The sequence below is a fragment of the Hordeum vulgare genome, chromosome 5H, assembly GCF_904849725.1.
Source record: "Hordeum vulgare subsp. vulgare chromosome 5H, MorexV3_pseudomolecules_assembly, whole genome shotgun sequence".
Classification (NCBI taxonomy): Eukaryota; Viridiplantae; Streptophyta; class Magnoliopsida; order Poales; family Poaceae; genus Hordeum; species Hordeum vulgare.
In genome coordinates, this window is record NC_058522.1 from 358,951,284 (window position 1) to 358,963,609 (window position 12,326).

General features: G+C 45.6%; 1 protein-coding gene across 1 annotated transcript; it reads right to left on the reverse strand.

Moving 5' to 3' along the window:
• Positions 1 to 7,946: 7,946 nt before the first annotated feature.
• LOC123398000 (FRIGIDA-like protein 3) lies at positions 7,947 to 12,024 on the reverse strand. Its single transcript, XM_045092509.1, has 4 exons — positions 11,743 to 12,024; positions 10,331 to 11,377; positions 9,374 to 9,543; positions 7,947 to 8,584 (listed from the first exon to the last, which is right to left on the reverse strand). Exons 2-4 carry the CDS (start codon positions 11,364 to 11,366, stop codon positions 8,171 to 8,173), a joined length of 1,620 nt encoding a protein of 539 aa, XP_044948444.1. The 5' UTR covers positions 11,367 to 11,377; positions 11,743 to 12,024; the 3' UTR covers positions 7,947 to 8,170.
• Between the last annotated feature and the right edge of the window lie 302 nt (positions 12,025 to 12,326).

Genomic DNA, 12,326 nt, shown 5'->3' on the forward strand with positions numbered 1-12,326 from the left:
GGATAGAAACACACCGGTTGAAAAGACTTGACATAACAACTCCGGTTGACAAAATTGATAAGACAATTGATTTGAGCAAAGAGAATTAGCATTCCCACAAAAATATGAGAACACCGCTTAGAGAAGATCTGAAATCACCACTTTACATCGAAGCAACACGAATACCATATTCAACAAAACAAAGGATGAGGCTTACGAAACAAGCCAGAACAAACTCATGAGAAAGATTTTGTCCGATATTTTCGTGGACAGGATCGCACGGGCTCGATCCTTACAGTAGCCATCAAGTGCAAGGCAGTGCACCCGACATACGAAGCATCCCCGAGTCGTAGCAAGCTACAAGGACTCTTTAAGACACAACGTGTACCGTTGTAAGTCGACCATGAACAAACGAATCCACTAGATGTCGAACCCCAACCTAACATCTTGTATTTGTTGGAAGATTGTCCTATAAGCAACTACTTGAATTCCCACCTATGAATTCCCGAAATTTCTGGTCATGCAATCTGGTACACGGATACAAGGAGTAATAATCACACAACTCCTATACTAACCCGTCACTTGTATCACATCCGTCAACACACAACCAGAATCTTGGACCTTCATCTACAACAGACCCTCGTGATCACAACAATACAAAGTATGACAGTACTCCCGAACAATCTACACCAGTACTAGGGACATCGGGGATATCTTGCCACTACTAGTATTGAAGCAATTACGAACATCCTTCGTTCTGAAATACTAAGAAATCTGAATGATAACGATGTGCTCAAGAATCCCCTGGAGCTCAACTCCCCTCAGACTTAGAGTAGATAGGAGGCACCAAGGCAGAACTCCGTCACATCGGCATCATATAGATTCCAACATATCCGCGTGATCCTAAAAAAAATTTGAGTGAGAAGAGGAGTAGAGTAAATTATTACGTGAAGATTCCTCACCAGAGCATAGAAGAGGAGAAAAAAGAATCCTACTCTCCGATATATAACTAGACTCAAAGTATTTTTTTTCACTAGACTCGACTCGGCCAAGTTCGATCAATCAAGGGGGCTCCTAGGTCGGTCCTTGCTCTGATACCAACTTGTCACGCCCAAGATGCGACCCTATCCTCAATTTGGCACGAAGGCCTCGTCAGGGATAGAAGCACATCTCGTCGTGTCGCAAGAATGGATATCGTTACAAGTACATGTACTGAAAAGATGAGATATACATACAGAGTTGGCTTACACTCGCCACAAGCTACATCAGAGTCACATCAGTACATTACATAATCATCAAGAGTAAGAGCAGGGTCCGTCTACGGACGAAAACAAACGAGAAAAATAAGAAAGGCGTCCATCCTTGCTATCTCAGGCTGCCGGCCTGGAACCCATCCTAGATCGATGAAGAAGAAGAAGAAGAAGAAGAAGCAACTCCAAATGAACAATCAACGCGCTCGCGTCAAGTAACCTTTACCTGTACCTGCAACTGGTGTTGTAGTAATCTGTGAGCCATAGGGGACTCAGCAATCTCATTTCCAAAGGTATCAAGACTAGCAAAGCTTAATGGGTGAGGCATGGTTAAGTGGTGAGGTTGCAGCAGCGGCTAAGCATATATTTGGTGGCTAAACTTACGAGTACAAGAAATAAGAGGGGAAGATCTACGCACAACGGACGTGAGCTACTCATGATCAAATGAATGATCCTAAACACCTACCTACGTCAGACATAACCCCACCGTGTCCTCGATCGGAGAAGGGACTCACGAAAGAGACAGTCACGGTTACGCACACAGTTGGCATATTTTAATTAAGTTAACTTCAAGTTATCTAGAACCAGTGTTAAACAAAGTTTCCACGTTGCCACATAACCGCGGGCACGGCTTTCTTAAAGATTTAACCCTGCAGGGATGCTCCAAACTAGTCCATGACAAATTACCACAAGCCGCATAGAAATCCTCAATCACGAAGCTCGCGATCTCGTCGGATTCCCTAGTGGAAAACCTCAACTCTGAGATTACCCAAAGCATCACTGGAATCCCGATGCACAAGATATCTCGTCAAAGGTAAAACTAATCCAGCAAGGCCGCCCGACGTGTCGACGATCCCGATAGGAGTCGCGTACCTCGTTCTCAGGACACGGCGGATGAGCTAGACGTCGGGATCGCTAAACCTCCGGGTGACCAGAGGGGCGCCGGACATCGCTCAGGTGGGGCCAACACTCATGAGGAGCACTGGCCCGGGGGTTGATTAAATTATCCTCGAGGTCCGGAAAGTCCCTATGCAAATTTTATTAGGTGTTTAGGCAAATGTAGTACCAGAGTTGGGCCTTGCCAGACCAGCTTTAATCTAAAACGAATTATCAAAGGGGTCCCCATAACAACCCCGATCGTGTTAGGAGCGCTCATTTATGGAACATAACACCGGTAGCCGGAAACTAAGGGGGCAAAGGTGGAACAAAACACCAGGCTAGAAAAGGCCGAGCCTTCCACCTTTTACCAAGTATATAGGTGCATTAAATTAAATAGCATTAATATGGTGATATGACAAGGGACCCATGTTATTACATGGAAGCAACTGCACCTGCAACTAGCAACGCTAACAACATGGTTAAGCAAGCAGTAACATAGCCAATTAGTGGTTTGCTAGGTCGAACAGGTTGAAGGTTTCATGGCATTGTTGAGAGGCTGATATTTAACATGTGGTAGGCAACGAGACATAAGCGAGAGAAGCGATAAAACTAGCATGGCAATGATAGTAATGGTATCTGGGGAAATGGTCATCTTGCCTGAGATCCCGCTAAGAAGAAGAATGACTCCGTGAAGCAGACGAACCGACGTAGTCGAACGGTCCTCACATCCGACACGCTTGCGGAACTCTATCGAGACGGAGGGAAACGGAAACAAGCATCAACACACGATATTCACCACACGATGCAAGACACATATGATGCATGAACGGTCTAATGCAAGGCATGACAATCAGAACAATCAAACACTACACATTAAGTGAAGCTCGATATGCAACGAGTTGCATATCGACGAAACTCCACATCTAATTATTTAGTTCACTCCCGTTCAGGTACACGGCTATATTAAAAGGATGTTAACATGGCAAGGGGGTGAAGCACAAATTAATCTATCTATCCAGGCATTTTAAATGAGGCCGGAAATGACATATAGCATCTCCGAAATGACCCCACGTGTTAAATTCTAATTCTGCCCAGATTTGTCCTAATCACATTTTATGTTTGTTAAACGGCAAAATAAAGTGGATCACATGATTCTACTCGTCGTTCTGGTCCATTTACATATATGTCACATCTCCAACGGAGCTACGGTTAAATAGTTACGACCTAAACCGTCTTAACACGGCACGACACGCAAACGAGGTAAACAGCAAGGTTAAAAGCTTTTATCATGCATGAGAGTTGAAAATTATTAACCTACGTAAAATTCTACACGTTCTACATATATGACTTGTTGCGATCCGACGCACGGTTTAAAAGATACGGCATTTTAAAAATCATGCTATTTTTCTGAAATTAGCAAAAAAAACCTCGAAATGAAGAAAAAAAATTAGAATCGAAGACGTAAAAAAAAATCTACAAAAGGCTGAATTGCACCATAGTGCGGCAGCCCAAGATTGGATCAGGCCCAAGTGGCCATGTATGCATGATTTAAGGGGGAAAATGAACTTACGCAAGGGGAAAATAAAATTGGGCTCCGTGGGATTCGATCCCCTGGTCGCCTGGATCGCCTAGCATGGCGCTGACCACTAGGCTAGAGCCTGTATCGTGGCCAAAGTGTGGCCATGAGCAAAGTGTAGCGTGTAGGAAATAAATTTAAAGGCGCTGACCACTAGGCTAGAGCCTGTATCGTGGCCAAAGTGTGGCTATGAGCAAAGTGTAGCGCGTGGGAAATAAATTTAAAACACAACACCCAAAATTTGGGTTGCTTGGGATTCGAACCCAGGATCCCTTGCGCTAAGGTTGGCTACGCTTGCCAACTCGGCTACTAGTCTGCTTGTGGCGGAGAACAGTAGCTACGCTATAGCAAGTTAACATGGCAGAACGGATCTAGGATAAGAAAATTGAATCTCACATCTGATGGGAACTGCCTACAGCGGGGAACACAGGAGGCAGCCATGGCGCGGGGGAGTTTTCTCCAGCCCGATCCAGCGCGGCTCCTCGCGGTAGGGATGGGCGGATCCGTTCCTCGGGGCACCACATCCGGCCGGTGGCGGAGCTCCATGGCGCGACGGGCTCCTTCCCATGGACCTGGTTGTTCCCTGCCAAACGAGAAGAGGAAGAGAACCATGGTGAGAGAGAGAGAGACGGACAGAGGAAGAAGAGGGAGCGCAGGAGGGTAGAGACAACAGAGGCGGGAGGAACGAAGTTGGTCCTGCAGATCCGCGGGGATGCGTCAGACAGGAGGCGGCTGATCCGCTCGCGACGAGCTCCTGCTCGTACACGATCATGGAGGAAGGAGTGGCTCCGGCTTGCAGATTCTTAGGGCGGCCGGATAGCTGCTGCTGCTGCTTGGAAGCGTGCATCGGGTGCTTGCGGGAGGAGGAGCAAGGCACGTAAGAGCTCAGGGAAGCAGCGGCTTGCTGGCGCACGGACGCGTCCGGCGGCCCTGCTCGCCTGAAGGAGGAGGTTGAGGCTCAGCTGTTGCTGCTGTTGCAGAAGGCCGGCAAGGAACAAGCTTGAGGTGGCGCGGGAGCTTCGAGCTCGGTCATGGAGGTCAACCACGGGGCTGGGGCTTCGACTCACGGGGACAGGGAGGAAACCAAGGGAGCGACACATTGATTGGATCGGGGGATACCGATGTGGGAGGCGGCGCGTGGAATTAGGGTAGGATGGGACAGATCCTAGGGTTTGATAAGATTAAATAGGTAGGTGGTTTGGGTAGGGCTGATCTAGACACTCTGATTCGATCGGACGGTCAAGAAATATAGTTTAGGGTATCCAATTGTAAAACCGGAGATGGTTTAGGATAAAACGGGGTTGACCCGGATCCAACGGTTACGACCGCTGGGTTCGGGTTCCAGGAGGTTTTCGGACTGGGCTGCGTGTAGGGTCGATGCACTGTGCAGAGGGGCTAGGCATAGAAGGGGGGAAATGGGCAACCCAGTGACAGAGTTTAAAATACCGAAACGTCCGACAATTGACCGGCTATAGTGCCGCTATATAATAAACGGCACGGGTAACAAACGAGCTCCGATCGCGATGAAAATTGACAGGCGGCCTACCCATATTTAAATAAGTCCACACGTCAAGTTTCAACCGAATCAAAGAAAGTTTTACGCACAATTTAAAAACAAGGTTTTGACGATGCCGCGGGCGCGTGCGTGTGTGGTTGTTCTCGAAACGCTCAACGACGATAACGAAGAGAACCCGCAACTAATAACGGGTGCAGGTTTTGAAAACGGACGGCAACGGGATGCCGATGCAATGCAGATGATGCGAATGATGCGATAAAATAAAATAGACACACGACGAAAACGGGAAGGAAAGGGAATCTTCTAGAACGTCGACATCGGGCTGTCACAACGGCCTCATGCACGGTAAGCTCCACGGCTGCTACATTACCTTGATCGGGACCGTTTGCGTCTTTTGGCTCACATATGTGAATATGTCGTTGGCAATCATATGTGAGAGAACCCGGGTCGACATGACTAGTTATAGACCCAAGTGGCACAACCGTGCAAGAACATGCATACATAACCCAATGGTGCAGGTGTCGATCATCAACGTGTGTAGACGAGTCACAGCAAGCTACACGGACTCCATTATACCGCATGACATTTCCCCATAGAGACAGCCACAACAGCAAAGAATAATACATGTCGGTCAATCAATGTGTTTGAAGCACTAGCAAGCTACAAAGCACAAAAGAGACATTTTCCTCTAAAGAAAGCTACTGAAGGCACATAACTAGGTTTCAAATCTCACACATACCGACGCATCTCAAACATACACGTAGTATGCACGATATGCATAGATATAATATGGCATCACAACATAACTCTACGACTCAAGTATTTATTAAAGACTCATAAAAGTTAATATAGTGTGATATTACAAACACGGGTCACATAACCCAACACTCAAAGTCATACAAAAAACAGGCGGAAGCACAATAGGTCTGAGTACAGACATCTATTAGAGTGGCTCGAGGAGCCTGAAAATCTATAACGACCCTCTCAAAGGAGTCGGGCTTCTATGTGGGATTTCAAGTTAATCCGGTCAACATGGAACTTGAGGTAGGAAACCAATAATGAGACTAAGGTCTCCTCTATAAAATCTTAATTTAAGCAACCGTAAGTAGAAAGGTACTCAACAAGACTTACATCAGAAGTATCTGCATATGCATCATTATCAACAAAAAGAGAGAGAGAGAGAGCGCACCGCCTTTCCTGCAGCGGTGGTATGCTGGAGCCGGATGCGGCATTCCTTCACTGTTCACTACCGCTCGAAATGCCCAACAAAATGAGACTTTGATGTCAATTATTATCCATACGCTATGAAGTAGTGAGAGGAGGAGAGAAGTGAGAGTTTGCGTTGCGAACAACATGCAACTTTTCTCATGTTTCTTCCTCTATTTATTCTATTGGAAAATGGAAAACAAACATGTCGTGCCATGTGCTACACTATCAACCGTGTCATCTCACGATCCGAGCTCATGCATCATGCGAGTGGCGCACGTACCGCGTCCTCCGGGACCTCCTATGTGGCGCTTCACGCGCCACTAGGGGAACGGGCGCCTGCAGCGCCCCTCTTCGTGGGTCGGCCCATATAAAAGGGGTTGGTTATTAAAAATTCGAAAAAAGTTCACAGATTTTTCAAGAAGTTCAAACTTGCGAAAAAAAATCAATGATTATAAAAAAAGTTCATCGGTTTTTTAAAATATGTTCATGAATTTTCAAAAAGTTCACGGTATTCAAAAAAAATATCATCGGTTTTGAAAAAAAAGTTCATCAATTTTTAAAAATAGTTCACTGATTTTGAAAAAAGTTCATGAATTTTAAATTATGTTCATCGATTTTCAAAAAAGTTCACCGATTTCAAAAACAAAGTTCATGGATTTTTCAAAAAAGTTCACCAATTTCAAAAGAAGTTCACGGGCTAAAAAAGTTCATGAAAAATTTCTAGATGGGCCGGCCCATTGTTGCGGAGCGCTGCACACGCTGTCTAGCAAATTTTACCTGTAACCGGTGCCTGTGACCCTAAATAGAGTTTGCCGCGTCCTTCTGGCCTAAAACAGCCTAAAAATTCGTTAATACTCCCTCCGTTCCTAAATATAAGTCTTTTAAGAGATTTTATTAAATGACTACATACAGAGCAAAATGAGTGAATCTATACTTCAAAGTATGTCTATATACATCCGTATATAGTCCCCTAGTGAAATCTCTAAAAAGACTTATATTTTGGAACGGAGGGAGTAGAAACGAACCGATAAAAGGGTGGGCTGGCAGGCCTAAAAACGCTGCTATGGTAGGCCCTTTTTGCCTGTGTGACCGGGTTTAAGCCCGCATAAACCACAGGATAGTGTTCTTTGCTGACCATCGTTGTCGACTATGGCTTCGCGCAGGTGTCCCTGATCGGGGACACCGTCGGCAAGACCACTTCCATAGTTTCTTGTGTAGCACTGCCGTATCCTTGTCTTGGAAGACTGTTTGTAATGTCCCTCAACGGCGACAGCAAAAGGGCTCGAAATTTGAACAGAAATCACATTTCTTATGTGGCGTTTGCAGCAAGTAGGGTTACCTGCCTCTCCAAAACCAATTACATATCACAATGTCACGGATGCCCTCAAAACTCAAAACGCATCACCCACAGGCATGAAATCAATGGCGATGACGAAAGAACAGTAAAGATGAGCTCCATATTTGGTTGCAACCAGGAGCAAGAGGCAGACTCATCATCGTATAGACAAAACATAAATCAGCGTGCGTAGAAGATACGTGGATTAAAACAACTAGACATTAGAAGTAAATTATGTCATAAGTCGTGACATAAAATTAACAGATTCTCACAATAGCCACTCATAGCACACACACACGCGAGTGGTCCCAACTATTTTCAGCTAGGCAAACTAGCTAGATGACTGATACAACTACAACAACAGCAGAAGGTTAAAAGCTAGGGATAGTTAGGAAAGAGCCCATGCACTTTGTAGCTCTCCCCCATTAGTGGATATAAGGCACCTGGTACTGCACCGGGTAGCCATTACCGTAGTACGGCGTGTGGGTGGGTGAGATGGTGTAGGGAGCACCGTTTATCATCGTAGGGTGGTGGTGGGCTTCAGCGCCGTACACAAACTGCCTTTCGTAAGGGTATGGGTGCCTCTCTGGTGTTGCCTGGTAGAAGCTCTTCTCGGGGAAGCTGGTGACACGGGGTGCATAGAGCGACCCGTTGGCACGCGGCCTCTTGGACTGTGGCTTGGCGGCTTCAACAGCCCTCCTCTTGTCCGCCTTAGCCTTCTCCAACTGAATCACCCTTTTCTGGAGTGGATCCACGGGATATTGCTCCTCCAGTTTGTGCTCCTCGATGCACTTGATGACAGCTTTCAGTGCAGACAGCTCACGCTCATTCATCTCATTCTGAAAAGGGAATGGCTGTTATCCAATATATTATATCAAGTGTAACTAGATAAATGAAGATAACATGCTTACACACATATGCCGACATGAAAAAGCCAATGGGCAACACAACTGCTCTAGAAAGTTTATATATACTATTCAGGGCCACACAGCGAAAAACAACAGGCGACTAACTTTATATTGCTTGCAAGCTAAGATGTCCCTCTATTATTCTACTTCTCCACAACCTACCTCAAGCTCCTGGCATCAGGTGAATGGACAACTTTCACCTCTGTGCGTCATCAAATCCAATACTGATCTACTTAAGTACTACTATAAGTAACCTATTAATAGAATTTTGAACCACTACACCACTAATAACTGCAAACAGTCAAGGAGCTTCCCCCGACACTCTGAACCATAAAAGTTAGTTAGTATCAATAGATATCTGGTAATAGTAGCGCGAAAAGTGGAAGTGGCTTAGTCTCATCATAGAACAATTAGACAAGATGAAAACAAAGCCCTTCCACGAACACACACACAAAAAAAAAACTGAACAGTATCTGGGTATCACAGCTATTTAAAAATATCCTGAGTAACATAGCATGATGGGCAAGCAACTTTGGTTAGTAGCAGAATGGTTAATCAAACTTCAAAAGGAAGATAACACAAAAAAACAACTGGTGTCCACTTCAGTAATTGGTAATTTGGTGGAAGTGCAGGCCCAGTTTATTGTATTCTACTATTCATGCAGCAAAAAATATGCATGATAGACATCATATGCTTTTGCTGAAATAGCTAGAAGCACACCTGTGCTCCGGGAGACATTTTTCCGTTCTTGCCATGTGACACCTTCTTGACCTCCCTCAGATATGCTTTCAGCAATTGCACTGGCTCAAACTGTTCAGTGAGCCCAAATGCGTAGGCCAAGTTAATTGCATCAATTGGTCTTGCACTATCCACCAGAACTCCAATGACACCTGTCCTCAAGAAACACCATAAGTGAATCAATTATTGTCAAGAGAAAAATCAGCATGCATGAGAAAAGGCAAATAGCATAGCAGACATAGAAAATCCCTAAGAAAATGAACAATTAAGACAAGGGCTCAGAGGGCATGGCAAACAAATGCTGATCTTATCAAACAGATGAAAGAGTAGACGGAATGTTTGCAGTTTGCACAACATACATTTACTAATCAAATACATAAATATGATACAGAAATGCTTCAGGGTACATAATCTGTAAGACAGTCCAACAACAGCAGGTATCCGTTGTGTGTGGAGGTGGGTGGGTTTTGGGGGGGAGGCTTGTGATTCAGTGGTACTTACACAACATATGCACCACAACCACACATTAGACAAAACAGAACAGAAATTATGGAGAGTAATTTTTCAGATCAATTATTCAAGAATATGGGCATGCTTTACAAGCAGTAGTGCAAGCAAAGAAAAGATTAACGGGTTAAGATGTAGCTGATGTGCATTGCCTGTAAGTTGTTGTAACAGCAAAAGTAGCAATTACGGGAATCTGAAAGAACTTCTGGAGGTGCTAGTACAAGAAACCATTATGCTTTTGAGTTTGCACATATGTTCAGTGAACTCAGGACCAGCAAATATGTTAGACAAGTTGGAAAACTAAGATTTATCCAAGTGAAAACAACATTCAATTAGCATTTGAACTGGCATGACGAAACAGTATCATTAATTCATCATCATAAACAATGTTTATTGGCGATAGATGCATGATTAGTTCATCATTGCACTGACCTGGCATCTTCTGTGACAACCCAAGCAGTCGGCAAAGCTCAGGTGTTTGACGACGTCGACTAACAGAAGGAAGTAGTTTGCAAAGTTCATCTTCATTAAATTCAGAAAAAATACCGAAGGTAGCAAGCAGTTGAAGAAATGCATGTGCTTCCAGGCAGTTTCCATTGCTAGCATCAATGTCAAGACTGTCCAACTTGGACTTCCATTCAAATGCAATCTTTTTGGCCCGATCTTTGACATTTGTTGCAAACATTTGCCCCTCAGACAACAAGCCGGTTATGTCATCAGCTTGCAGCTGTACAAGAGACTCCATCAGCATAAGGCACGTCCTTCTTACACCCAGAAGGTCTCCATCCTTTTTCCCATCCAACACCAGATTATCTCCAGAATAGAAGTCCTCCAAGGAATCCAACACCAGGACATATGGTTGCGATGCTCCCTTGAGTGCACTCGGGATTTCCTCACGAATAGACGTCAAGTTCTTTCTGTTGTCTGATATGAACTTATGAAGCCCTTTAACATTCATCTCCTCGCAGAGAATGGCAAGTTCAGAACGAGGCTTCACAGCAGCATTGCCATCTTGCAATCGTGCATTTCCTTCGGGAGAATGCTTCGGCCACTTCACATCAAGAGTACCCACAGTATAATTACCCTGTGGCTTATTCATTGGGGTGATATAATTAGTGTTTAGCGACAGCTTGGACTTGCCAAAGATCATAGCTAATGCAGCATCTCTTTTCTCTTGCAGCCTTTCCAGAGAAGTCAGCTCCTTAGCCACCACAACAGCCTCCTGCTGCTCCAGCATCTTCTCCGATTTTGCGACTGTCTCCTGGAACTCCTTCTCCTGCTTTTTCAGCTCATCAAACTTTTTCTTGAGCGACTGCTCAAGGCCACGGAAATGGTCCTCGAGTTGCTTCCACTTGAAGTTCATGGTAACAGCACTCTGGCTCTCAAGTTCAGCAAATGCTTGCTGAAGCTGCTGTATCTTCAAGCTTGTGGACTCCATAAGGGTAGCCACGGACTCCATGTCAGACATGGTGACAGACTCTGCATGGGAGGCAACAACACAATCAGTTAATATACTTCATCCAAACGGCACACACAATCGAAGCAACGGAGCTTAAATTTCACATGTTTCCATCGAATTGAATCAATTATCTTACACGCGACCTTGTTAGCAAGGACAGCGAAACAAGGCTAGGCACCAATTCGGCTTCTAGTGCTGTACCACATACAAGAAAAGAGTACAAGGAAGCGGTAGCCGTCTTCCCTTCGGGCGGAGCATGGATGCCTCGTTGGGCCAGACAATCAAGGGCTACCTACCCCCGCCGCTCTCGCACCATGCAATCGAGTAGAAAATGGCACCCCAGACGTCTAGATCTGAGACTAGGGAGAAGAAACTGGCCACTTACTTTAACCGAGGCGGGCAGGCGTTGGACGAGCTTGCCGTCGCTGCTCGCCCCCGCCCCCGCCTCCGCCTACGGCGGCTGGGGGAGGAGATCGAGGGGGTGGAAGGCGGATTGGGGAAGGGCTGGACGGGGGAGGAAAGGAGAGCAAACCCTAGGCGAGGTCGCGTGGAGTGTTGCTTTTTGGGGGATGGGGATGGAGACGAGGAGAACTAGGCGGTGGGATGCGGAGGCGAGGGCAGCAACCAGTGCGCGGGGAAAGTCATGGGGCCTAGCTGCTAGTGACTAGAGCAAGCGACCGGAGTAGCGTGGAGCCGTGGACTGTGCAGCAGTATGTTGTTTTTGGGGGGGGGGGGGGGGGGGGGGGGGCAATTATGGAAACGGGAGAAGTTTATTATAGAAGAAAAGAGAAATAAATTTTCACAGTTCAGTTACAACAAAAGATTAGATGGTGTTAGATGGTGTTACGTCGTCGTTCATGAGAACGAAACGTAGCTGAGTTGGCAAGACGTGAGAGTTCGCACCCAAATCACCAATGTTCGAGTCTCGACTCGAGCGTTTGGTGCTCATGAAGTTTTCTTCTACAAAAA